The sequence below is a fragment of the Sprattus sprattus genome, assembly GCF_963457725.1.
Source record: "Sprattus sprattus genome assembly, chromosome: 2".
Taxonomy (NCBI): Eukaryota; Metazoa; Chordata; class Actinopteri; order Clupeiformes; family Clupeidae; genus Sprattus; species Sprattus sprattus.
The window spans coordinates 38,900,654-38,928,391 of NC_137921.1; the positions used below are offsets into that span (position 1 = coordinate 38,900,654).

The following is a 27,738-nucleotide window of genomic DNA, read 5'->3' on the forward strand; positions in this document are numbered from 1 at the left end:
TGTGATTGGGTTGGGATGAGTGTAATTTAGTTGTTGTTAAGTTTGATTGGAGTGTCATTAGGCTGGTATTATGTTGCTATATAGTTTGCAGAGGGGTTGATTATTATTAAAGCATCATTAACATATTGCTGGGCTGCTCTGGTGGTAGTTGATTAAAGAGCTGCTGTGTCAAAATAAAGCTTGAGTGCTATAAGTGTGAGTCTGTGAGACAAGGTTTTGTGAGCTAGATTTATTAACAAGCTACACACATTTATTAAAACACACATTATCAACCACAGACTGATTCATCAGGAGATAGTCTCAAGCAATCAATTTTAATATTCAGAGTTAGTATGTGTGTGTGAGTGAGAGAGAGAGAGCAAGAGTATGTGTGTGTGCTTGTATGTGTGAAACCGTAGCTGTGTTGCTGTGGTGTCTGACTTCCACCTGTCCTGCTTTCGTCTCCTAGACAGGCAACACACTCCTTATAGGGAAAATACCCTCTCCCTCTTACTCACCCCCCCTCTCTCTCTTCCACTCCCCCCTTCTTCTCTCTCTCTCTCTCACTCTCCTAATCGTCAGCAAACTGCAGGTTGCAAAGCCGGTGTCAACAACAAGGGCATAGCAGTTTTCAAGTGGGAATAAGAGAGAGAGGGGGAAAGAGAGAGAGAAAGAAAGAAAAGAAAGGAAAAAGGGGAAACATAGGGACAGTGTAATAGATAAACAGTGAGAAAAAGAAATTCATTTCATCTGAGGACTGCCTTAACAGTAGTCCAGAGTGCAAATAGAGTTACTAAGTGTGTGTGTGAGTGTGAGTGAGTGTGCGTGTATGTGTGTGTGAATGGCCATTATGGAGAATTTCTTTGCTGATCGGGATGTGTGGATTGTTGGGAGTGTTTGTTTGATTGCTTCCTTCGTTTGGAGACGATTATGGAATTTAATGAGCCACAAGAGGAAGGGAGAGACCGCGACAGATGCACAGGTAGTTACACACACATGCACATGCAGCCTCAAAACCACACACTCATTAGGTCTCTCACTCACTAATCCAAATAAAATACAATTATAAATGTTAGTGTGTGTGTGTGTGTGTGTGTGTGTGTGTGTGTGTGTGCGCGCGCGTGCCTGTGTGTGTGTGTGTGTGTGTGTCTTATGTGTGTGATTGATCATTGCGTTGCGTGAAATACATACCTGAATTCCTACATGATCTCATGACATACCATTTTAAAAACATACTGATTGGCAGACAGATGTCTCAACAGATAGGTGGATGGCTGGATGGGTGGATAGATGGATGGATAGTTTGGTTGACTCACCTCAGTGTGGACATTACTGTATCAGCTGGATGTACGTAGATAGATTTACTGATCTGTAAATGAATTATATGAGCACATACATAGAGCACGGCCTGGCTGCATGTATGTGTATTTTTTTATTGTCTGTTCTTTCTATCGTTATACATGATTATCGTTCATGTATATCATTTTCCATGTCTTTGGATGTGTTTGTCTTTCAGCCTCAAGCTGTCAGTCCCTGTCATCCAGGGTGTGTGTTGGGCATCAGTCTGTCATCCGTCTACCTGGCTAAATATCTTTCTATATATCTGTCTGTATGTTTGGATCCTTTTCTTTTCTGTTTATTTATCTATCTGGCATGGTTGTCTGACTGCATGCTGCATATGTTTGCATATTGTCTCAGTGTCCACCTCTATGTCTGTCGTCTGAGTGTCCACCTCTATGTCTATCGTCTGAGTCTCCACATCTATGTCTGTCGTCTGAGTGTCCACCTCTATGTCTGTCGTCTGAGTGTCCACCTCTATGTCTGTCGTCTGAGTGTCCACCTCTATGTCTATCGTCTGAGTGTCCACCTCTATGTCTATCGTCTGAGTGTCCACCTCTATGTCTGTCGTCTGAGTGTCCACCTCTATGTCTGTCGTCTGAGTGTCCACCTCTATGTCTGTCGTCTGAGTGTCCACCTCTATGTCTGTCGTCTGAGTGTCCACCTCTATGTCTGTCGTCTGAGTGTCCACCTCTATGTCTGTCGTCTGAGTGTCCACCTCTATGTCTGTCGTCTGAGTGTCCACCTCTATGTCTGTCGTCTGAGTGTCCACCTCTATGTCTGTCGTCTGAGTGTCCACCTCTATGTCTGTCGTCTGAGTGTCCACCTCTATGTCTATCGTCTGAGTGTCCACCTCTATGTCTGTCGACATGTGGCCTTATCTGTAACCATGTCTGTCCTTCCATCTGTCTGTGTGTGTGTCTTCCTTTTCATCTTCCATGGTGTCTCTTGCTTGTCTGCATGCCATTTGCCTTTTTGCATCAAAACCCACCTCTTTGTCTTCCTTTTAGTGTTTGTACACCCTTGTCTGGTTGTCTCCCTATCATACTGTTTTACAAGCTAATCTTTCAGTCTTCCAGCTCAGACATTGGTCTACCTCTCTGCAATTCTGTCTTTTGTCATCTTGTCCTGTCTGTCTATCTAACTGTGTCTGTCTCCTCAAGTCTGTAATCCGTCTTAGTGTGCCACACTCTTTCAGTGTGCCACACACTGTCTCTTCTGCCTGTTTTTATGTAGGCGTCCTCCTCTCAGTGTGTCTTTTAACATGAGTTATGGGCTCGTCTCCTGGCACCATGATAACAGGATGATATGAGAGGATGAGAATGACAGATGTGGGTCACAGATGCCAGTCCTGTATCAGTAGGATGTACGTAGAGGAGTGGTCAGGGCAAACCCTGTGTGCCAACAGGTCCTCAGTTCTCCTTGGGGCGCAACGCCATTAAAAGAAGCACCGCCAAAAGAACAGAATTACAAACATTCTATTCGTGCTACTTGCTGCGCTTTTTCTCAGAAAGGCTTTCACATGTGTCACGTTGAGATGTGATGCCCCTCAGACAGCAGTCAAGCACATAGAATGCCACGCACTCCATACATTAGTTTGGTATTGAATAACACCTTCACATTATTAGTCCAGATGAATGGGAAGATTTATCATATTTCGCACTAACTTTGACCGTTGTATCTCTCGTCTTGCGACCCCAGAAGTATGTTTCAGCCTTGCTGGTTTTACTGTGATCATTAGACAACCCCTCTGTAAATATTAGTATTTTTGCTATCATTTAAACTGTTTTATAGTGTGTATAAAATGCATGGCTGTACTGTTTTGAGAACTGCCATAGAGAGACAAGACTCAATGTCTTGCACAGCGTCCAGGTCTCTTGCTATCAAAATTACTTCTGCAGTTGGTATTTTTGACTGCCCATGGTTGATACATTGGACATCAAGATGAGAGGTCCATTAACGTCTCAGTAACCTAAGCAATTATAGCCAATGAAAAGAAAAAAAAACGTGTATATATTATTTTTGGCCGCCCAAAAAGACATGTTGGGCCGTGATCACTCTGACTTTCAGTCAAACAGCTGTGAAGTAGTATCCACAAGGTGAATTACATTAGAAATGGCTTTAGAATCTGTGGGTTTTGACGCAGGTCGGTGAACTCTGGAGCGGTGGGCGGGATGGGGGCAACATGTCCTTTCCAACCCCTCGCCTCTCTGCCAATCTCTATTTCAGAACACAGTTCCTCCTTTAGGACCACGTGTGTTCCTACGTTACAGACAAGATTACCTCCCTCCTGCTCCTCTCTCCCGCTGTCTCCCCTGCCCCCTGACTCTACCCCTCCCCGGGAATGTGCCTCTGTAACTTGGCATCACCTTTCATTCTCAGAGCTCTGGTGACGGTCGTTTACACATCTCATTAAGCTGAGCTGCCACCAGTTAATGTCTGCCACCAGTCTATGTGTGTGTGTGTGTGTGTGTGTGTGTGTGTGTGTGTCTGTGTGTTCTTGTGTGTGCAGGTACGTGAGTCCACTGCAAGTATTCATTACCTGATTTCAACTTCCTCTAGTGTAGTTGGTTATTAGCATTACTGCTATGAAAATGGGGTTGAAAAGAGATAAGTTCATGCAGGTCTAAATGAGTCGTTGGAACATACCACACCCGTACAAAGACGCACGTCACACATTCACACACATACACACACACACACACACACACACACACACACACAGACACACACACACACACACACACACACACACACACACACACACACACACATTAGAAATAGCTACTTACTTAGAGAGAGATGACTGACACTAAAGTGAAGTGGAAATTAAGTGATCAATCACACTGACATATTTAATTACCCACAATACACTGCTCATGCTATTCTAAGATTAGTGCAAGGGATAAGTGCAACACACACTCTCACTCTTTCAATCTCTCCATCTCTCTCTATCAATCTATATCTGTGTTTGTGTGTGTCAGAGAGAGAGAGAGAGAAGGAATGATGAGGCTCACTCAAGTTCAGTTTATTACGATGCTATGTACACACGACAGGCTTTTGTTTGCTCAGCAAATCCACAGATATGCAATAGGTGACATTTTGTGTTCTAGACGCTTCCATGCCTGTTAGCCCTATATGTGACACTGGCAGGGGGGACATAAGTCACAAGCTTTCAGCTGTTAGCTGTCAGAACTATTTCTGACATACAGTTTTATGATGTTTACAAGGGGTTAAGAAAATATTCTCGTCATGGAGAAAGCACATTATATTTTATGTTTATTTCTCCATTGGCATTAGAGTTCCCTTAACCCTAATACCATTCCAATTCAACGCAGAGTTTGATAACTTAATATTTGATAGTTTGAGATACATTCATGTTAAATTAATTCCTGCTAACTAATAAAATAACTCATTTTGGTTCAGGAAACCTTCATCTGTTCAGTTTTATGCTCATATTTGGTCAGATGTAATTATTTCAGTGCCTTGATTTGATATTTACTAGTGCTGTCAAACAATTAAAATATTTAGTCGCGATTAATCGCATTTTTGTCATAGTTAACTCAAAATTGATCGCGATTAATCGCAAATTAATAAATCGCACATTCTAAATGTCTCTTCAATTATGTTTTTTTTATTTAAATGCTCTTATCAACATGGAAGGTGGATTGGCTTGCTTTATGCAATGTTTTATTTTATTGAAAACAACATTGCCAAACAGGGCGGCACAAAATAAAATTATAAAGTGCACATTTCAGATAAACAAGGCCTATAGTGCAGTTAAACCATGGCTTAATATTTTCTTTTTTTCAAGTTTGCTGTGAACATAGAAGTCAGGCCTCTTATTTCAAAAACAATGAACCGTAACAGTAAGGTTACCAATAAAAGGTAAGCCTACTACTTCTGTGCTTTCAGCCAGCTGCCTGTTGACATTTTGAGTGTGTGTGTCATCCACAAATCCTTTGAATGGTGACTTCCTTGTATAAAATAAAAGATCCGGGTGAGATTGTGTAACAAGTAACTTCCACGTCATATGGTGTGATGACATTTGTGAGTCCATTAAATGAATCAATTCTTTCCAACTAACTGTCTGTGTATATTTGAGTCTGGTTAGCCAAACCTAGCATACATAATTTGGCCTCAAATTGCTTTGTTGGAAGGGAGGAATAGTTTTTAAAATATTACTCACACACAGTGATGCACAGGAGCTGAAGTCTTGTGTATGCATGCGTACTTCATGTGTGTCTATTACTGTTATGGGCCCTAATACCCCTCTCTCCCCCCACCCAAACACACAAACACACACACACACACACACACACACACACACACACACACACACACACACACACAAACACACACACAGGAAGTAACAAGGGAATGCAATCTACATATATATACTTATCTTTATTTCATAACAAATGGACAACTTCCTTGTTGTAATTCTCAGACTCATTTGCAACCACCTCGCCCTTTGTACATAAGCATGTGAGGTGAAGCACGCTCTATATCTTCCATCTGCCTTTCTCTGTATCACTCCTATTTCCAACCTTTTCCCTAGTTTAAAGCAAAGAAGGATGACGAGCCATGCCACCTGAAGAGCTTCAAACCGCAGAAGAAAAAGAAGTCTCCAGATGAAGCAGGTGTGCAGCTCCTACATTCTGCCTGTGCATACTGCCAATGCTCTTTATCATCTCCTGAAGTTAGACTGGGACAGACTGTCTAAAACGCCCCTCACAGACTACCATAGTTAAGGCCGAATTATGCTCTGTTTTAGACGTAACGCGTAAGCACGTAATTTACACAAGGAACTTGTTTTAGACAAGTTTTGATTTAAGGTTCATTTTAGACGCAGAGCCGTGTTGCAAGGCTTGTGAGCCGTGTTGCGTGTTGCAAAGCAAATTGACGCCAGAACTGTAGATTTTTTTTTTAGTTAAGTAAGCCTATTTATTGCAGCAGGACAAAGGAAAAAAACTTACCGGAGCATGAAAGTGTAGTGGGCGAAAGGCTTGATGTTATGAATACATGTGTTACACAAAATACAAATGTTGGCAATTCAGTACCAGTGGCGAAAAAGACAGCACATGACGCAAAAGTTCGTTTATTGACATCTTTTAATGACTGCGACAGGCTTTAAAACGATGTGTTTATGAGTTACATTATTCAAAGATGAGGTGGTAAACGGCGAAAGAATCTCATCATGTTGTCAATGCTTGTAACTACAATGGTGCTGGCCACAAGGTAACGGCAGGTTACTGTTAACTTTTGTATGAGCAGACGGGGCTCATTCTATCAAACTCGCTGGTGCAATTGATGGATTCACGTCAATATAAACTCAATGAAAGATATCACCATGACTCACAAGTGGCGGAAAATGAATATGAAAGTACCTATTTGTTCGTGAATGACCACATTCTCTCCAAACAATCGCGGGTGAGAATGGGATATTCGCGATAATTTGAGCGTCCTTATAAGTGTTTAAAGAGGATTTGTAAAGGAGTTCATGTCTTCGGACCTCTTCTGTTATGTTTGTTCCTAATCCATAAGAAAAGGCTTGTGAGACGGTCTGCAGGGTATTCATGATTTAAAAAAATGTCTGGGTCTAAAAAAGACTGTATGCTATTAACCCGGAAACGTGAGACTCTGTGTGAAAGGCTGTGGTAGCCGGCCAATCACAGCCTTTGTGAGCTGTGTAGGGCCGTAGTGTTTTAGTCGCATAGTCAGGAATTTTGGGCGACGCACTTAAGCACGTAAGGGGGGGTATTTTACCGCGCAAGGGGGGGTTGTGTATCTTACGTGCTTACGCGTTACGTCTAAAACAGAGCATAATTCGGCCTTTACAGACCCTACCTTTACACTAACACTTACTTATTCTATATACTCATACTCAAAGAATGTATGTTTTTTATGAAATCTCACTGGCACTGTGTCACACAGTCACTCAGACCTGTTGAACTGGTCCCTAGACTGTCAGTTTTCCATTTTTCCTGTTCTATTACATATTTTCCTCACTCACTGCACTTATCCGTACTCTCAGAACACTGTTGGCCTTTGCGCTTCCTAATATCAGACTGCTGTGCGATAGTACCTGTTAAACAGAACTCTGCCCCGATACTCACTTTTACTGCCCCAGTTTTACTTGCCTAGTCCTTGATTTACACCATTCTCCCACCCTTAGCACTAGTAATCACACATATGTTGCACTGTTTGTGTCTTTGTGTTTATGTGTGTGTGTGTGTGTGTTTGTGTTTGTGTTCGTGTGTGTGTGTGTGTGTGTGTGTGTGTGTGTGTGTGTGTGTGTGTGTGTATTCTGTGTGCCATTCATTATCAGATACAGCCCAGGCTCTGCTTTCAGAGGAGGTGCAAAAACACAACGAAGAGAACTTCCAGCGTTCCTATGACGACGGAAATGATGCTGAAAGTTCTCTCGGTGACATCCAGCACCATCAGAAGAAGGAGCAGCTGGACCTGGTCTCAGAGAACAAAGAGATAGAGGAGGAGAAAAGACAGATTGATGGACAGCTGGAAAAGCAGATTGAGATAGAGGAAAGAGAACCTGAAGGAAAAGAACCTGATAAACAAGAGGAAGAGACGGCGATAGAAAAGGACGTGCAAAAAACAGAAGTTGCAAAGGATGTGCAGAACAAGAAATCTGAAGAGGAAGGAGAAAAGGACCAAGTGAGGGAAAGTATCACGATAAAAGAAAAAGAGGAGATAAAAGATGGATATCAGCCTCTGCCTCAGACCACTCTGTCTGAGAACAGCCCAAGGTACATTTACTTGGAAGTACAACCTTCCTTAAAGTCTTCCACATACACACATTTTTACTCTCCCTCACTGACACAAACACACACACACACACACACATATACAGTATGTATATAATCATGTTTACTCACACATTTAAATATATAAAGAACTTCTCACCCCTAAATAAATACAGAGTTAAAAATGTTAATATGTAGCCTACCCAATTATTTACAGAAACACACTGACTCATCTCTCTTACACATTTGTCTTACCCAAATATGCACAAGAATGTGCCATTTGCTTGATATTTCTGACACTCTGATATTTGGATAGGACTGACTGACATAAATAGCTATGAGAGACTTTCCTAGCCTGTTTGTGTGTATGTGTTTGTGAAGCTCTGAGGGGATGTTGAGCTCTAAGCGTCACCTCTCCAAGGAGGATCTGCAAAGGGAAGAACAGAAAAAGAGTCGTGTGGAGGAAAGAAGGGAGGATGATAAAGAAAAGAGAGAAGAAGAAGAACTGGCAGTGGAGGTGGAGAAGGAAGCAAAGACCGAAGAGGAGAGGAGTGAGGTGGTTGGGGTGGAGGCGGCGGCAGGACCTCTGGGTGTGGATGCGGGGTCACAAGAACCACTGAAGGATGGAGAGCCTTCCACAGAAGAGTACATTATTGGTAAGCCGTGGCTCACACAATGTGTCCCTTCCCCGTCCCTTTCTCTTTGATCTATTCATGTTCTCCTCTTTTATCTCGTCTTTTTTTCCTCCATTGTCTGCTTCAAGTACAGAGTCATTTGACAGTTGAATTTGACTGACCCTGAGCGAAAAATATATACTATAACCTGGCAACATAAGGCATACAGGAAACCTACCAATAACCAGCACCAACAGAAATGTTTGATGACATCAATGCTGGATGATAATCATCCTCTCTTTCTCTCCTTCTCCCCTTCCTTCTATGTCTCCCTCCATCTACCTCTCCCTCTCACCTGCTCATTCCTAGACTGTAGCCCCCCTCCACCTGCTCCATTTGAACATCGGATTGTGACGACCAAGACACAGCAAATCAATGCCTTATACAGCATCACGGATGAAGTGCTAGGAGGGTACAACAACAACAAAAAACACACACACACACACACACACACACACACACACACACACACACACACACACACACACACACACACACACACACACACACACACACACACACACACACACACACACAAACACACACATACACACACACACACACAGGTATCATTGGTCTTGGTCTTAGATCCTCAGTTGGTGATAATGTTCTGAATAAGCTGTGAATGTCTCAGGCCTTTTAGGCCTGGTGTCACTCCGTCATATACTACTGAATGTTTTCATTAGGGACAGAGACCCTATGTTTTGAACATCACTTAGGCAGCATTTCATCTCATGTCAGTTACTTTTCAAGTCCCTGAGAAGATTTCAGCTTTGGTGAAAGCATATTTTGAAAAATTCGGCGTCATCCACGTCTCAGAGACTTGTAGCTTTTCCAGTCATCAACCTATCCTGTCTCAGGCTAGCATCCAAATAAATTCATCTCACGTCAATAAGTTTGATCAATCTTTGTCAATCTCAGGCCAATAAGCCTTGGAAGTTTGCAATCTTGAAAACCTAACTCAGGTAGATTGCATTAAATGATACTGCCCTATGTATATTAAGCATGTTGCCAAAAACAATGTATTAGATTGCACAAACTCCACATTCAAATCATATAGGCCTATGGAAATCCACTTAAATTGAATTTAGGCTGTATTCAAAGCATTCAAAGCCCACAATTAAGTAACTAATAAAACACTCCTGTATATTTCTGTGGTAGTATACTCTATCTGAATATACTCAATATCAATTTAAGTATCAGTGCTTATTAGTGTACATATAACTAATAAGTTAGAAATGTACTTGTAATTAATACATTTGTAGTGTGAAACTGGTCTCTGGTGGCTAAGATGGCTCTGTTTAGTGTGTAACAATTGTGTGGCTGTATTATGGTTGCTTTGTGGGTGTGAATAGGCTCTGCCATGAAATAGGGCTGGGCTGCAGAGGCTGTACACTGTTAGTCTTTGGTAGGTTGTTTTGTACAGGAAGGTGCTCTCAAATTGAACAACTGTGATGGCTGTGAAATGATTGTGTTTGTGTTTCTTTAGGGGGCGTTTTGGCATAGTCCACAAGTGTGTAGAGAAGGCCTCTGGCCTGACACTAGCTGCTAAGATCATCAAAGCAAGGAGTGTGAAAGAGAAGGTAAGTGTTTGTGCGCTATCAGTTTCGATCTAATGTAAGATAATATAGACTCTCCTTTGGAGGTACAAAGTGCAGATAATTGTATGTGTTCATATCTTTGTTAATTTCTGTGTGTGTGTGTGTGTGTGTGTGTGTGTGTGTGTGTGTGTGTGTGTGTGTGTGTGTGTGTGTGTGTGTGTGTGAGCGTGCGCGTGTACACGCATAGGATGTTGTAAGGAATGAAATTCAGGTGATGAATCTGCTGGACCACGCTAACCTTATCCAACTCTACGCTGCCTTTGAATCCCGTTATGGCATCACACTTGTACTTGAATAGTGAGTACCACACTTACCCTCTATTCGTACAAGAAAAATACGTGAAAGGCCCAGATATGTTGAAAACAAAACCCTACAATGTCTGTTTTTAACTCTTAACTTTGTAACTTTTTAACTGTCATCTTGTGTGTGTGCTTGTGTGTGTCTGTGTGTGTAGTGTGGAGGGAGGCGAGCTTTTTGACAGGATCATTGATGAGAGCTTTAATCTGTCGGAGCTGGATACAGTTCTTTTTATCAGGCAGATCAGTGAAGGACTGCAGTACATGCACAGAATGTACATCCTGCATCTAGACCTGAAGGTACACCCACACCTGTGCTCCCACATGAACGCAAATGTACGCCTCGCTGACCACCTTTTCTCTTAACTGCAGAATGTTCCAGTACTGAATAAAATATTAAAACATTAAGATTACTGGTAAACAGAAAAGACCTTAAAATCTCATATTATTATAAAGGTTTGTGTGCACAATTTACTCTTCTGCTTCTGGAACTAATAGTGAATGAGCAGCATACACAACACATGGGAATAGAATCTTGTGCATGTAATGTCATTGCTATCCTCAACCAGCTGTCAGGCACGAAAATTGAACAGAGGATATCTGACATTAACTGCATAATTGAGACACAGTTATGTACAGATCTTGAGAAGTGCCGGTATTTATATAGTTATTTTACCACCACTTTGCTCTCTTGTATTTTTGAAACATGATAATTAATTAAGTACAATTATTAGTGTGCTTGCCCGAAGGGAAGCACACTATTGTTCTTCGTTTTTTACTATTTTTTTTATTCTAGTAGTTTTTCTTGCAGCTAACTACTCCTCGCCCGATTGAGATAGAGACGCCGTTCAAACACCAAAACGTCCGGCCCGATCCGGTGCAAGCTGCTATGACTTTTCGTGGCGGTACTCCTTGCCACTCCTTTTTTATTCCTCTTTTCCCATCACCTTTTTTCTCCATAGACTTGCATGGCAGAACTTTGAGGCATTATGACATCATAATAGGCTCATTAAACTGGCTTGCACCTGTGATTCACTGACAACTCTCACTGACACCTGCGCACGGTTCCTCTTCTCTCTCTGTCCCTCTCCATTCAACTGTATAACTAGGAATATTAAGAGACACCTTCCATACCAGGGCTCTACTCACTCGTGCATACTCACTCATGTTTACTCACTCGTGCATACTCACTCATGCATACTCACTTGTGCATACTCACTCATGCATACTTACTCATGCATACTCACTCATGTTTACTCACTCATGTTTACTCACTCATGCGTACTCACTCATGCGTACTCACTCATGTTTACTCACTCATGCATACTCACTCATGCATACTCACTCATGTTTACTCACTCGTGCATACTCACTCATGTTTACTCACTCATGCATACTCACTCATGCATACTCACTCGTGCATACTCACTCATGTTTACTCACTCATGCATACTCACTCATGCATACTCATTTGTTCATACTCATTTGTGCATGCTCATCCAGCAGGGAGAGCTGGAGAGCTGACACCTGCCCCAATTCCAAGTCACTTGTTCTCTCGGTCATGGCCGCAACAGAGCAAGCACACTCTCGCAGTTCGTTCACGAAACGCATTCTAGTTATTCTCTGTCACCTCTTCTCTATGGCTCTTATGTTATGTTAAATCATTCCATGCCATTGATGATTGTCTGGTAACAGTGTGGCTCTTCGAAATGGTTTTGGGTTTTGTTGTGGCTCTTTGAGCTGGACTTGTTAGCCAACCCTGGAATAGATGTTTTACAGATAAACACAGTCACAAAAATGGTCACACACAAACATTCATCACTGTTCTATTTATCAGATATTGTTGATGGTTTTATTTTACCTTTCAGCCAGAGAACATTCTATGTGTGAGCAGGAAGACAAACAAGATCAAGATAATTGACTTTGGCTTGGCTAGGAGGTAAGGCTAATACTTAAACTGGCATAGAACTCTAATGTAATTTATTGATATGGATGATTTATGTTTCATAATATGTATGTGTGTGTATTTGTGTACACGCAGTGTAACAGCCAGATCACTTAATGGGGCATGTCTTGAAATGCCTACCCACACACACATACACACTCTCATATTCCTTTTTGACCTACTCCTTATTTACTATGATTACTGTGTGGGTATCATTCATTCACAAGCTACCTGAGCCTGAAAGACCTGTTCTGCCCCATCCTAATCCTGAAATTCAGTTTTTTTTAACTGAAATCCTGAATGTCAGGATTAGAGTGGAGGAGACAAGGACATCTAGGCTACCCAAACAACACAAACAATTTATCTCAATGGATAAACAAAGATATGAACACACGAACAGCAAGAGGAAACACATGGAACAGCCTCTGGGATAATTTATCTCATGTCTCTCACTTTCTCTATCTCTCTCACTTTCTCTATCTCTCTCTCTCTCTCACACAAAAATGTTTGCACTCTCTATCAATCTTTCTCTCAGGTATAAACCAAGAGAGAAGTTGAGGGTAAACTTTGGCACGCCAGAGTTTCTGGCTCCAGAGGTGATTAATTACGAATTTGTCTCCTTCCCCACGGACATGTGGAGCCTTGGAGTGATTACATACATGCTGTAAGCAGATAACACACACACACAAACTAATACTGCTATTACGTATCTATATACGCATCTAATGCAGACATAAATTCACTCATACATGTGTGTTTCTTTGTGTGTCTGTCTGTGTGTATCTTTGTGTGTGTGTGTGTGTGTGTGTGTGTGTGTGTGTGTGTGTGTGTGTGTGTGTGTGTGTGTGTGTGTGTGTGTGTGTGTGTGTATGTGTGTGTGTGTGCGCGTGTGTGTGTGTCCATTACCCAGGCTGAGTGGTCTATCTCCATTCCTTGGGGATGATGACAGTGAGACCCTGAACAACATCCTTGCTTGTCAGTGGAGCTTTGAGGAGGCTGAATTTGCACAAACCTCAGATGAGGCAAAAGACTTCATTACACTATTGCTGATCAAGAGCAAGTGGTGAGTTTGTGTGTGTGTGTGTGTGTGTGTGTGTGTGTGTGTGTTTCTCTGTGTGTGTGTGTGTGTGTGTGTGTGTGTGTGTGTGTGTGTGTGTGTGTGTGTGTGTGTGTGTGTGTGTGTGTGTGTGTGTGTGTGCTCATGGTATAGCTTTGTTTTACACACAACTATTTGTGTTTTTCAGCTGGAGGATGAGTGCCTCTCAGTCCCTCAAGCACCCCTGGCTTTCAGATCGTGGACTTCATTATCGCTTGTATGAGAAGGTGAGACACACACCCATACCAATACTACTCACAATGGTCTTTGGAAATGCCCCTGCCCTTTAGCAAACACCCAATTCACCCGATATCTCTTTCAGCAAAAGCAACTGAATCCATCAAAAGACACACCCCCACTACCACCACCTGAAAGCTGAGCAGGTAAAACACACTCACACACACACACAATTTAGAAGGTATGCATTGATGTCCCTTTGCACTGATTTCAACATACAGTATGCTGCAATATGTAATAGGGAAACCTGCAAAAACCGGAGTAAAGCAAACGGTTATCTGCTTAAATTAAGCGGTTGGACTCAACCGTGATCCTTACAGCTTACCAAAGAACCAGTTGTCTCCACCTGATTCTGACAGGAATTGGGAATTAATGGGAGGGCAATGAAACAGAGGCAGATGGACATGGAGAGAACAGTTACTCTGATAGGCCTCGTTTCCCGAACGCAAAAAAGCACTTGAAATCGGTCGTAAGAGGGATCCTACGTTGCAGAGCAGTTTCCCGACGCCGCACTTAGCTTAAATTGTTCTTTCGCTGAGAAGAATTCTACGTGTGGTCAGGACCAGTAGTAACTTCACACTTAGCGAACTTCACACTTAACTTCACACTTAACTTCACACTTAGCGATGCAATCCACCAGGGGCGTCGTTTGCCCGTCGTTCGGAAGAAATGGCGAAGTGAGGAATATTTTACATTAATAAAGCTATCTACACAACTTTTTATATGTTTATAATGACTCGGTTTGATCTGAAATGTGCTACGCGACCGATGCAGAGTATGTATGTCTTAACTGAAGCTTTCAAACAGTAGTTTTAAGGCACAATTAGCGCTTATGCTACCACTCCATTGGCTTATATGGTAGCTTTCTAGCTAGATGCTAAATACATTACATGTAAGTATTTTTGGCTTATAATTCATTTAAAAATTACGACAGTCTTGTTTCGTGCTCTACACAGTTGTATACATATATATTTGCAACCATGTTCTTCATTGAAACTTTTTTTAAATCTCTAGTTTCATAGCTCATACAGTCACGCATGCAGACGCTTCAACCCCCTCGACACCTTATCCAGGGGCGTCGTTCGGCGTTACTATCCCCGCCCCGAATTCAGTGCACAGTGCACGTTCGATGCACGCATAGGCTAGCTAATTTCACAGCAATTAACGTAAACAGGTTAACCTGACGTAAACAGCTCTTAAGATATACTTAAGAACTCGTGCACGTTGCGCTCGTGCACCTGACATTAAGATGATGTTCGTGAAACGCTCATAAATAGAAAGTGTTACTGAGTCTACTATGTCTTAAAAATCCATGTAGGCCGTTAAAATACGTCGTTATCGGGAAACGAGGATATAGTCTCCAGAATTCCTGAATAAGCTCGACAATGGTGTGGCAGGCAGCATATATTTTTGTTATACCACCATTGACACCACAGTGACAGGACTCTTAAATTCTGGGAAAACCCAAAAAACATATCTAATTGAGCTGAAACAACACAATGATATCCAAAGTTCTAGTAACCACACATTCATTGAAATGATATGTGATAGAGATGTATTTGAGTAAAAGACTATGGAGAGGAAGGTGAAAAGGATAGTATTTAGGATCAATGTCGAAGCTAAATGCTGCTACTTTCAGACACGTAGTGGGTGTCGCCGTAGTGACCTATGCCTACTGTGACGTCTTATGCAGACCCTCTATACCAAAGACTTTAACATTGGTTTGGTTGTTGTGGCAAGTAAATATCTGAAAAAAACTCTGCTGTGCTGTCTCTCCTTCTGTATGTGTGTTTGTGTATGTGTGTGTGTGTGTGTGTGTGTTTGTTTGTTTGTTTGTGTGTGTGTACACTTTTCTTTTGCAGAATGAAACCCCGACCTCTAGGACCAATCACTATGATGCCTGTTGTCACATACACAGAACGCATTCATTGCACAGACATGCCCACACCCACACCCACCCACATACACACACACACACATGCTGATAAAACACATGCAAGTGTACTCTACACACACAAGGACTTAATGAAAAGCCACACACATACATGCCTATGTTCACACACACAAACACTGACATCCTTGTGCTAATGTTTACTGTGTTATCAGACGATTCCGCTACCATCTCACCTTCCGTGAAGGCCAAATAATCAACAGTACACTACCTATGATTCACTTATAATGTATTGTGCGGTTTCACGTGTGTATTGTTTTAGACTAGGAGAGTAATCACTTCATATCCTACAGCAGACAAAACCCTAACCTATACCCCCATCCCCTCCTCCTAACTCATCAATGTGTATCCTCTATTCTCTTGTACAACACAACATTCTACGATTAGCTTCTGATCTTACATGCTGTATTGCCCCACGTATTTTGATCCTTCCTTGAGCACAATAAAGCTCAGACCTCCTCTACTACCCCACCCTCCAACATTACCCCAAGTTCAAAAGCCTTCAGGCTTACGCCTTTATCTTCCATCATCAGGGTCTGTTCTTGTTCTTCCTTATCCCTAACCCCTTACTTTTGCTACCATCACCCTACATGAATCCATGTTCCTTAGCCTTTGTCCTGATATCCTATTTAATGTTCATATCTCCAAGCCCCTGTCTAAAAACTTAACCCAGTCCCTCATATTGTTAATTTTGATTGTGTCTCCTGTTGTCTATGCATTTACTTTCAGTTTTTGAGTTTCATTTTATGTTTGACTTGAGTTTTATTGTCCAAGTTGTGGTTGTATTTCATTTGAGTGTTATTGTAAAGCTCACAATGTGATTAAAGACACTGAATAAACATGAACTCATCTGTTTCATCCTTGTTTTGACATGAAATATTGAGAGTAGGATAAATTTGGGTGGAAACTTGCCCGCTGACAATTATTCCAATGCTTGCAACTAGAAGTGTGTGCTTGTGCGGGGTGTGTTATAAGCCTGTAGTAGTGCGCCAGACCTGTTCTCCCTCACCCCAAAATCCGGAAATTCAGGATGTTTATAGTGAGAAGATCCTGAATATCCAGGTGGAGGAGACAAGGCCTTCTAGGCTACCCAAACTCTCAGACACAAACAATATATCTGAATGGATAAACAAAGATATGACAACTTAAACGAACAGCAGAGGATACACAGGGAACAGCCTCTGGGATCATGTCTCTCATGTCTTTCTCTCCTTCTCTCTCTCTCACACACACAAACATTTTATCAATAGAAATATGTGAAATATAAAATAATTTCGTTATCTACTTGTATTGACATTGGCGTGTGCATGTGTGCCTGAATATACATTCTAATAAGCGTGTCGTAATGTGTCAGAGTCGTGCTATATTCCCATTGGCTGTTACATTTCCCCGCCCACTTCCTGGTTAGTATGCTTCCGTATAACTTGTTTCGGATGTGCAAGACGGCCACAAAGTGATTGTAGTGTTCCTGACTGTTTGCCGGTATCAATTGAAGACAGAACAAACCGAAATCATCCAGGTAGACAGAGAAATGGCCGAGTGTGCAGAGCCTGGAGTCGTTAACGGAGCAAAACCAAGAAAAGTAGCTATCATCACGGGCATCACTGGTCAGGTAAGGGGCTTTGTCTCTAGAGATGTGAATGGGAAGGAAGAAGGCTATGACTTATACGAGTCTACTCCTACTGATACTGTAATTGCTCTGCTTTGACCATCTTCGGATGAAGCATAGGGAAACGCCTTTCACGCTTGCACACATTATAGATCGAAACCTAAATTAGCAGGGGGCATCGTGCAGCCCTTGGGGACGGTGTTTAGTCAAGTCCTTTTGTGTGTGTGTGTTTGTGTGTGTGTGCTGAGAGAGGGATTGGGGCAGCATGATTGGTAATGAGTCGGGAAATACGCTGTAATTGAAATTTCACCTTTAAAAGATGACACGTAACCGGTCAAAATTAGAATTCACAGTAGAGTCCTAGTGCAACCAGAAAAACCGGTGCAACGCCCCTTGTCATCGTTTGTCTTTAGCATAATGTTACACCTGTAGATGAATGGAGAAGGGAGTGGCGATGTACCATGACACATTGTAATGACGTTGTCCAGTACACGTGCAGGACAGTTCCTAGCGACAGACTGAGCAGTATGGCTAGATTACTTAGGGATCGACAGCAAGAGGAATTCAAAGACAGCACACTTGTGACAAAACACAGCAAACAAATGACACGCGCACCAGATAAGGAGACACACCGCAGACCAGGATAAACCAAAATGCCTGTGCAAGAGAGGCCACAGCAGGAGCTTGTTGATAGTGTCTGATCAGATATAAGCAATGGAGGAGTTCTGCAGGTTGTAGCAGATGGGCGTCAGTGCCAATCTTCCCCCATCCCCTGACCACAGGGAACCAGGGGGAGCCAGAGCTGTAGCTTCTGGCTGTGAAAGAGAGAGTGCAAGCTGAGACATTCTGTGGTGGTTCAATGACATGGGAGAGGAACACAAGGTGTCTTAGTTCTGTTGTGTTGCATGGTGACATTGTGTCACTGTACCATGTTACTGAATATTTATAATGTAATGTTTTATAGTGTAAAAAGCATGCCCACAACTGTAATTGACTGAAGTTGAGACAGCATGAAGGTTTTATTACAGAGGTGTCTGGCTAGTCATACCCCACTGGCACTTCAGAGTGCACTGTATCAAGGTTTATTGAACTGTATTTGGGGTTCGTGGAAAGACATTAGGGTTAGCTTGATTATGTGAGAAAATGGGTTTTACACTGAGCAGACAACAGGGATATGTTTATTTGAGTGATGCAACAGCATATATTCAATTGTGTTTGACTAACTGTTCTTCTCTATTGCAGGATGGCTCTTACTTGGCAGAGTTTCTTCTGGAAAAGGGCTATGAGGTAGGTGGCAGAAGACATACACTTATTTCCAGATGTAGGCTATTGCTCACATACACTTATTGCAAGATGTCTGATTTTTTAACAGCCAGTTCTTACCCTTGTGGATTCCCAGACACACACTTTACCACTTTACCTCACTTGCCAGCTCACTCTTGCCCCCCCCCCCCCCCCCCCCCACACTATCTCTTACAATCTCTCTTCTTCCCTAGTGCTTCAATCCGGCACTGCCATAATGCCCGTGTTATATATGCCAGTGTTATTAACATTTTATAAATAGTATCAACACCACATCTAATCCTCTCTGGTTTTAGATGGTGATATTCATTCAAACCTCACCAGCAAACAAACCTAAACGGGAGATATGGCAGAAAGCTTCTTTTAGAATTTGTGTGCAGGCTTTTATATTATTTTGCTAATAAAAATTACATGGTTGTGCATTTTTCAAGTTCTAATGAATCACAAAATGTGCGTGTGTGTAGGTCCATGGTATTCTGCGCAGGTCTAGTTCTTTCAACACCGGCCGCATTGAGCACCTTTACCAAGATCGCTGCACACACACAGAAGGAAGTGAGTGACAAGCAGGCTTCCCATGCACGCATACACTTGAGTTACATATGCTTCCATTTTAGCAAACACTGACTTTTGTGTACTTCCAAGACACGCATGACTAATTGATGCATGATTTTCGTGTGTTTTTGTTTGTTTGTTTGTGTGTGTGCTTATGTATATGTGCATGTGCATGTGCTTCTATCCTGCAGACACGAAGTTCCAGCACAGCCCCTCACCACATGCAAACAGTAGAGATAGATTCCATTCCATTTTTAGGGACGTTTTAAATTATTGTATTACTGTGTTTTTGTACAGCCATTAATGTGTTTGCTTGTATCCTGCAGACATGAAATTGCACTATGGCGATCTGACGGACAGCACATGTTTGGTCAAGATCATAAACGAGGTGAAACCCTCAGAAATCTACAACCTCGGAGCCCAAAGCCACGTCAAGGTGACTATTTACACTCTGAAAAGAAGTCACCGATACGTTGACCTCCACTAACATAGAAGCATAAGCACCCATTCTCACCCACTCCAAATGAGACATCATAGACACATGTCAATACATATATTTGTATTTTTCAAGGAAAGAATACATACAGCCGCGGAAAAAATTAAGAGACCACTTCAAAATTATCAGTTTCTCTGGTTTTACTATTTATTGGTATGTGTTAAAGTAAAATGTACATTTTAGTTTTATTCTATAACCTACTGGCAACATTCCTACCAAATTTCAAATACAAATATTGTCATTTAGATCATTTATTTGCAGAAAAATGACAATTGGTCAAAATAGCAAAAAAGATGCAGTGTCTTCAGATCTCGAATAATGCAAAGAAAACAAGCTCATATTCATTTTTAAACTACACAATACTAATGCTTTAACTTAGGAAGAGTTCAGAAATCAATATTTGGTGGAATAACCTTGATTTAAAATCACAACTTTCATGTGTCTTGGCATGCTCTCCACCAGTCTTTCACATTGCCGTTGGGTGACTTTATGCTACTCCTGGCGCAAGAATTCAAGCAGCTCGGCTTCTTTTCATGGCTTGTGACCATCCATCTTCCTCTTGATCACATTTCAGAGTCTTTTTTATGGGATTCAGGTCTCGAAATTGGGCTGGCCATGACAGGGTCCTGATCTGGTGATACTCCATCCAACAACATTGTCAGAGCAAAAGGAAGCAAGTTTTTCTTCCGGGACAACGTTGTACTTTGCCTGGCTGAGGTTTGTAAAAGACCATAAGGATTGAACCAAAGCCGACTGGAGGGTCTCCTAGTTCGTCTTCTCTGATGAGTCCAATTTCACAGTAGGTGCAAGACTCTGTGGCTTGTAGGCCTCTCCAGGTCTCCGTCTAACCATCAGACGACCATGTGTTGGGCAAAGCTGAAAATTGGACTCATCAGAGAAGACGAACTAGGAGACCCTCCAGTCCGCTTTGGTTCAATCCTTATGGTCTTTTACAAACCTCAGCCAGGCAAAGTACAACGTTGTCCCGGAAGAAAAACTTGCTTCCTTTTGCTCTGACAATGTTCCCCAACTCTGAGAAGTGTTTTTTCCAGCAGGGCAATGCTCCATGCCACACAGCCAGGCCAGTAAAGGTGTGGATGGAGTATCACCAGATCAGGACCCTGTCATGGCCAGCCCAATTTCGAGACCTGAATCCCATAAAAAAAACTCTGAAATGTGATCAAGAGGAAGATAGATGGTCACAAGCCATGAAAAGAAGCCGAGCTGCTTGAATTCTTGCGCCAGGAGTAGCATAAAGTCACCCAACGGCAATGTGAAAGACTGGTGGAGAGCATGCCAAGACACATGAAAGTTGTGATTTTAAATCAAGGTTATTCCACCAAATATTGATTTCTGAACTCTTCCTAAGTTAAAGCATTAGTATTGTGTAGTTTAAAAATGAATATGAGCTTGTTTTCTTTGCATTATTCGAGATCTGAAGACACTGCATCTTTTTTGCTATTTTGACCAATTGTCATTTTTCTGCAAATAAATGATCTAAATGACAATATTTTTATTTGAAATTTGGTAGGAATGTTGCCAGTAGGTTATAGAATAAAACTAAAATGTACATTTTGCTTTAACACATACCAATAAATAGTAAAACCAGAGAAACTGATAATTTTGAAGTGGTCTCTTAATTTTTTCCGCGGCTGTATATTTGGACATACACGTCTGTCACAGTATGCAATCCCACACTCTGCATCTCTTGCCATTTTTCCAATATATGTTTTATTATAAAATTCCCCTTGTCTGTGTGTTACCGTATACGCACGTTACTTTGGTGTGTTTGTCTCTTGTATGTTTATGTTTGCTTGTGTGTGTCCGTGGACAGATCTCCTTTGACCTGGCGGAATACACAGCTGATGTGGACGGTGTGGGGACTCTGCGCCTGCTGGACGCAGTGAAGACATGTGGACTGACAAAATCAGTGCGCTTCTACCAGGCCTCCACCAGTGAGCTCTACGGCAAAGTGCAGGAGATTCCCCAGAAAGAGACCACACCGTTCTACCCCAGATCACCTTATGGTAAACATGCATGCATGCACACACCCATGAGCATGCACACACACACACACACAAATGCCAGACGCATGTTCTCAAGGGAAACATAGCCTTTTTTGCCGTCCCAACAATTCTCAAAAATGGCTAAAGTTTTAAATGGCTAAAGTGTAAAGTAACCTCTTATTTTCAGGTATTTTAGGTTTGTGTCAAGGCCCTTCAATGTATTAAATCCTCATTGAAGGTTTCAGTGTAATGCTTTAGTTGCAACACGGGTCACATTGAAGCCTTAGACCTAAAATATGTGGCCCATTACTCTCACGGTGAGGATAGCTTAGCCTTTCATACACATCCACATTCGGAAAGGTATGCATCCTTTCACAAGCATAATGTAATGTACTGACAGAATATGCTGACCTTTATTCTCCGTCTCTTTCTCTGTGCCCATGTCTGATAGGTGCTGCAAAGCTCTACGCATACTGGATAGTGGTGAACTTCAGAGAGGCTTACGACCTCTTCTCTGTGAATGGAATCCTCTTTAACCATGAGAGCCCCCGAAGAGGTAAGGTTGTGGATGCACACACACACACACACGCACGCACACACACACAGACACACACACTCACACAAACACACACAAACAATATACTTTAAAAGTGTAATACATTCACCAACCTTATATGACACTTCTAATACATAACTTCATGAATGGCACATTTTACCAACATGACATGACAGTGATAAGAAGTGTTGAGATGAGATGTGTGCAGAACGTTAGAGTTGCAATAGCAACAGTACCAAAACAGAGTAAGGTTTTAAATATGTAGGAGTGACTATTAGTTAGGGGTAGTCCATATACCACTACTATCAACCCTGCTTGTTGTTTTGCCCTAAACATCTGGTTTTACTGAGGGGCACTGTTATAAATGAGATAAATGTGTTGGGATTAGTTGGAGGTTGGAGTGGGATTTGGTATTTTTTCATGACATTTTAATTTTATTTTGATGAAAATGTCAGCTGTGAAACTTGAAAATCTGATCTCACATGTTCAATTTATTTCTCTCTGTTTGTTTGTGTGTCTGTGTGTAGGTGCAAATTTTGTGACACGTAAAATCACCCGACAAGTGGCCAAGATTCACCTGGGTTTGGCAGAGAGCCTCAGCCTGGGCAACCTGGACTCCAAGAGGGACTGGGGTCACGCCAAAGACTACGTAGAGGTACCCTCTAAGCAAATTCACACACACACATTTATGAAGGCACTCGATTACCAGACATCCTCCTCGTGGACCCAGTATGATTGACACACACGCACTAATAAACAAATAAATACAAAACCTTTCTCCATTGTGACCACTAGAGGGCAGCAGATTACCCTTAGTTTATTGTGTTCATTTATTGCTCCACAGCCCCTGTGAGATTAAAGAAAGGTTGATTTAAAAGAGACTGAAATTAAAGGCAAAAAGTATTGGTGGAATAGTATAAAAATGAAATTACAATTGGCATCAAACTGTCTTCTTTGAAGTATTGGCTACCACCACAACAACAGTCGAGGCGAGTTATTGTTCTAGATGCTTGATGTTTCAAAATAAATTAAATTTGCTGTAAAAATATAATACATCTCACTTCCTCTCTCCCTTAGGCAATGTGGCTGATGCTTCAACAGAAGGAACCGGAGGACTTTGTCATAGCAACCGGAGAGGTGCACAGCGTACGAGAGTTTGTCGAGAAAGCCTTCAAACATGTGGGCAAAACAATCCAGTAAGTGCATACACACCAGACACACACACACACACACACACACACACACACACACACACACACACACACACACACACACTTGAGCTCAGATGTTTAGTAAATCAAGATCACAAACACACACACACACACACACACACATACACACACACACACACACACACACACACACACACACACACACACACACACACACACACACACACACACACACTTATTTGAGCTCAGATGTTTAGTAAATCAATATCACAAACACACACACACATATACACACACACACACACACACACACACACAAACAACTGATGATTTTTCTGTCTCTTTAAGATGGGAGGGAAAGGCTGAGGAGGAGATTGGGCGCTGTGCAGAGACCGGGGTGGTGCATATTAAAGTCAACCCCAAGTACTACAGACCGTGTGAAGTGGTAAGTGTGTGTGTCGAGGGTGAGGACACCTCTACCCTTGATACTTATTCATTCTTCTGCCTAGTTTGGGTAGGGATATTACCCATGTTTGTGTACAGTGTTGGTATTTGAATCAATTTAATTGAATCACTCTAACAGCATATGTGTCTCTTTCTCCGTAGGACTACCTGCAAGGGGACAGCTCAAAGGCTGAGAGGATATTGGGATGGAAACCGAAGGTGACCTTTGAGGTGAGACAACTTTCTTTCTGAAACACGCGTCGACACACGTGTGCTTTACTACCTTTTACCTACTGGACGCATTCAGATGTCATGACTCATCTTATGTATGTGTGACTGCAGGAACTCGTGAAAGAGATGGTGGAGGCTGACATCGAGCTGATGAAAAAGAACCCCAATGCCTGAGAAACACACACACACACACGCACACTCAGTCATCCGTCTCAAACTACACTCATATGTTTTACTTCCTTTAAAAAAAAAAAAAAAAAACACTCCTTTTGTCTCGTAGACATACTGATCATGACATGTCTTGTCTTTTTCTGTAATTGTTTTGCCTTTGCACATGCACATGCACTCCTTTGGGTCACATGTACAACCCTGCATGACATTATTATCACACATTCCTCTCCTCTCTTGCCTTCCTCTATGTTTTTACTGTTTTCTACAGCCAAAAGAAAGGAATTAGTTGCTTTTTATTATTTAAAAAAAGTCTATTTTTAAATGTATTGTACCCGAGATGAAGGTGTTCCAAACTGATGAAGTTGCTGTATTGTAAAGCTACAGAGATTTATTTCTTAAGGTGTAATCATGTAAAGAGGTTTTTTTAACATTAAATTCTAGAAGGTTTTAAATAAACTGGTCCTGTTTTATTTCTCCACACACTCATTAGATGGACAGACATAGCTGCCGATGTTGTCTGTAGAGCATCAGCTAAGCTTTTTCATTCCCGTTTCAGTTTCTCCTCAAAGATAAAAGATGGTTTGTTGTCCCAGCAGTAGAATGCAGTGTTCTGTATAATCTGCCAAATTTTTGCTGTTAGGCTAAAGCACTCTGGAATGTGGGTGTTGATGTCATATAAACTATGCAAGATTATTATATTTACATGCCTTATGAAAATCTTTCCAAATAAGTATTTTTTTTGTGTGTGAAGCTTATGTGCTTCAACAGAAAAAGGAATCCGATTTTAAAAATGAAAATTTAAATATGCTTGTTTGGATATTAAATTTGCAATATCTGCTAGAATTCTGGTAAATGACAGCTAAGATAATTGCAATGCCGATTTGATTACCGCTAAATTAATATTGGCTAAATGAATCCTAGAATATACAGATTTTTTCCATCAGTGCATTTTGGTGTGCAAGCATTTTGTGGACATTTCAATTCTGTGTTAATCGCAAAACTTGAAATATGAAATACACGATGCCTGATGTTACTTAGACACACTTGAACAAAGGCTTATTCTTCAGAAGTCACGGAGAATGTAAAACAAACAAATCCTACATAGAATCTGACCCTTTTCAAATCAAAAGAGACGTCGGATATAATTACAATATATTTATAATAATATAATAAAACGCATGTTATGGCTAGATTTTATAAAATAAAAAGTTATATATCTCGGTCATATTTGGTGTGATTTAACAAGAAGATTTCCTCTGTCTCTGAAACAGAACATGCCTATTAGGAATTGATATGTTTCATAAAAATATATATTTTTATGATAATTAACTTAGGCTGTTGGGTGAATTTGAGTAATTATGCCTTGAAAATAGTTCGGAAGGGTGTTTTGTTTTAGGATGCAAGCGCATTGTGTAGCATCTGGGGATTTTTTTTTTGGAAGGACAAATGTGTGGGTCATGACCGGTGCTCGGTTAATAACACAGAGAAACGTTTATACTTAAGATTTTAATAGTAGGTTTCAACATCAATAACAGATCGATGAGGCTGCCTATTTGACCTTATACGCCTTAACACAAATCACAAACACAGACAACATGAAGCCGCGCACAAACACATGAGTAGGCTACAACAACTTATTTGCACATATACCCATGATAGACTTTTGTTCTTTCCAGATCACAATTTAGAAACCATTATGCAAGTTCGACATAAACCAAGGAGAGAAAGACTCAGGACAGGAGGGAATCTATTCTGAAAGAGAACTGGTTGTTGGTGCGAACTGCAGCCGTCTGTATCCTGGAATGAGACGGAGGGAATCCCTCTGACGTCATGTGGGAAGAACTGATTCTCGTGTGTGACACCAGGACACTCGGGACTTCTGGCGTCTCTGACCATGGAACGCTGCCTGCACCGGTACCAATCTGGAGATCCGTGGTAGGAGCCGCACAGGGAGCGAGATAAGACATGACATGTGGCAGCTGCTGAACCGGAGTCCAGTGAAATCCGTTGCCAAGTCTAGAATTGCAGTCCATTTTGACCTTATCTCGTCGACTGTACGTAGTGGTGCTGAGGATGCTTTCGATGGCGAACGGGCCAGTGAATCTGCTCTCGTTACGCACAACAGCTGACGCCGGCGCATGTGTATGATTTTGGTTACAGGGAACATTTACTGGGTTCCCAGAGTCGTCAAGGCTTCTTTTCTTGCTGACGATGCGTTTACGCCTCCGACGGAACACCCCGTCGGCAAAAGTGTACTCACTGTGTGGATTCAACATCCAGTAGTTGTCCTTACCCCATGGGCGCGCGGGTTCACGCAACACCTTCAGGAAACAGTCGTTAAGGGACAAGTTGTGCCGCACCGAGTTTCGCCAGCCAGTATAGCTCCCGCGGAAGAATGGAAACTTTTTCATTAGGTAATCATTGATCTCCGCGAGCGTTAGGCGACCGGTGGATGAGTCTCGGATTGCCATGGCGATGAGGGCGATGTAGGAGTAGGGCGGCTTTGGGCGGCGTGTGTAGGGCTTGTTCGTTTTGGACGCGTCTTGCTCGCCAACAGGCACCTGGGGCGGGCTGTTGGGAGCGAGGTCCCCATCAGAGCCCAGCTCTTCTTCGATGGGATGGAGAGAGCCTTCATTGCAAAATTCCACCGGTGGTTCAGTTGAATGACTTGCGGAGAATATCTGTAGTTTCATCTTTCTTTAACTTATATGTTTTGGTTGTATCCACTTGTCTGTCTACGGCACCTTTTTCAACGAGAAAGACTTTAGTGTGACTTGACTTGGAGGACACACTTGTCGAGAAGCGGAGGCTGAGTGCATCGTGTGCAATACACTAATTTAAACAAGACTCATTTAATATTACCGTCAGTGCCCATCCCATGAGGGCGGAGTTTTAAAAACATACTTGAAAAGAGAAGGAACAGAACGCCCTTCTCAGGAACATATGACATATTTGGATATTTAACACACCCACTTCACAAACGAGTGAGAAGAGCAGGTGAAATTCGTTGGTGATGCCGGTGTTCACGGTGCTTTCCGTGTACTGTGTAACCTTAACTGCGCAATGGCACGCATCTCATCCGTGCGCTTGCCAAAATACCGGCCTATTAAGGGATGTGCAATATGTTTATGAATGTCAAAAAGTTATGACAAAGATGTCAATGGCCATTTTAACTATTACTAGTTCACTGATCAGCTTCATGCCTAGATCTTTCAGACGGATGGAAACTTGAGGCGCTGCTGCCCTCAGTTGTCTATATTTGGCATTCTGCTCTACTCCCAATGGATAAGGAAGCAAGAGGAGTTCTAAAGGCGC

At 41.9% G+C, this 27,738-nt stretch overlaps 2 protein-coding genes across 4 annotated transcripts; both read left to right on the forward strand.

Annotated features, from left to right (window-relative positions):
* The first annotated feature begins 561 nt into the window (after positions 1–561).
* mylk4b (myosin light chain kinase family, member 4b) lies at positions 562–16,729 on the forward strand. Of its 2 annotated transcripts, none has more exons than XM_080832762.1 (14): positions 562–961; positions 5,879–5,960; positions 7,649–8,087; positions 8,466–8,740; positions 9,068–9,170; positions 10,248–10,341; positions 10,547–10,656; positions 10,814–10,955; positions 12,524–12,594; positions 13,136–13,264; positions 13,511–13,663; positions 13,845–13,923; positions 14,019–14,079; positions 15,796–16,729. In XM_080832762.1, the coding sequence occupies exons 1-13, from the start codon at positions 821–823 to the stop codon at positions 14,073–14,075; spliced, it is 1,875 nt and encodes a 624-aa protein (XP_080688888.1). In that variant the 5' UTR covers positions 562–820; the 3' UTR covers positions 14,076–14,079; positions 15,796–16,729. The 2 variants fall into 2 exon arrangements, with proteins under 2 accessions (XP_080688888.1, XP_080688889.1); XM_080832763.1 differs by having other exon boundaries at positions 7,655–8,087.
* Positions 16,730–17,395: 666 nt separating this feature from the next.
* On the forward strand, positions 17,396–24,554 carry gmds (GDP-mannose 4,6-dehydratase). 2 transcript variants are annotated; one of them, XM_080832775.1, is made up of 12 exons: positions 17,396–17,496; positions 18,736–18,780; positions 19,260–19,347; positions 19,539–19,577; positions 19,674–19,783; positions 21,678–21,870; positions 22,301–22,405; positions 22,933–23,060; positions 23,483–23,601; positions 23,926–24,022; positions 24,184–24,252; positions 24,364–24,554. In XM_080832775.1, the coding sequence occupies exons 1-12, from the start codon at positions 17,416–17,418 to the stop codon at positions 24,424–24,426; spliced, it is 1,137 nt and encodes a 378-aa protein (XP_080688901.1). In that variant the 5' UTR covers positions 17,396–17,415; the 3' UTR covers positions 24,427–24,554. The 2 variants fall into 2 exon arrangements, with proteins under 2 accessions (XP_080688901.1, XP_080688902.1); XM_080832776.1 differs by lacking the exon at positions 19,539–19,577.
* Positions 24,555–27,738: the final 3,184 nt, after the last annotated feature.

Excerpts from the sequence above, each read along its gene's own strand:
- mylk4b (XM_080832762.1), top strand. The coding sequence starts at position 821 with ATGGCCATTATGGAGAATTTCTTTGCTGATCGGGATGTGTGGATTGTT. Across the intron at positions 10,956-12,523 it reads TCCTGCATCTAGACCTGAAG|CCAGAGAACATTCTATGTGT; the intron begins GTACACCCACAC and ends TTTACCTTTCAG. Across the intron at positions 13,265-13,510 it reads GGAGTGATTACATACATGCT|GCTGAGTGGTCTATCTCCAT; the intron begins GTAAGCAGATAA and ends TCCATTACCCAG.
- gmds (XM_080832775.1), top strand. The coding sequence starts at position 17,416 with ATGGCCGAGTGTGCAGAGCCTGGAGTCGTTAACGGAGCAAAACCAAGA. Across the intron at positions 21,871-22,300 it reads CTACCCCAGATCACCTTATG|GTGCTGCAAAGCTCTACGCA; the intron begins GTAAACATGCAT and ends CATGTCTGATAG. Across the intron at positions 23,061-23,482 it reads ACGCCAAAGACTACGTAGAG|GCAATGTGGCTGATGCTTCA; the intron begins GTACCCTCTAAG and ends TCTCTCCCTTAG.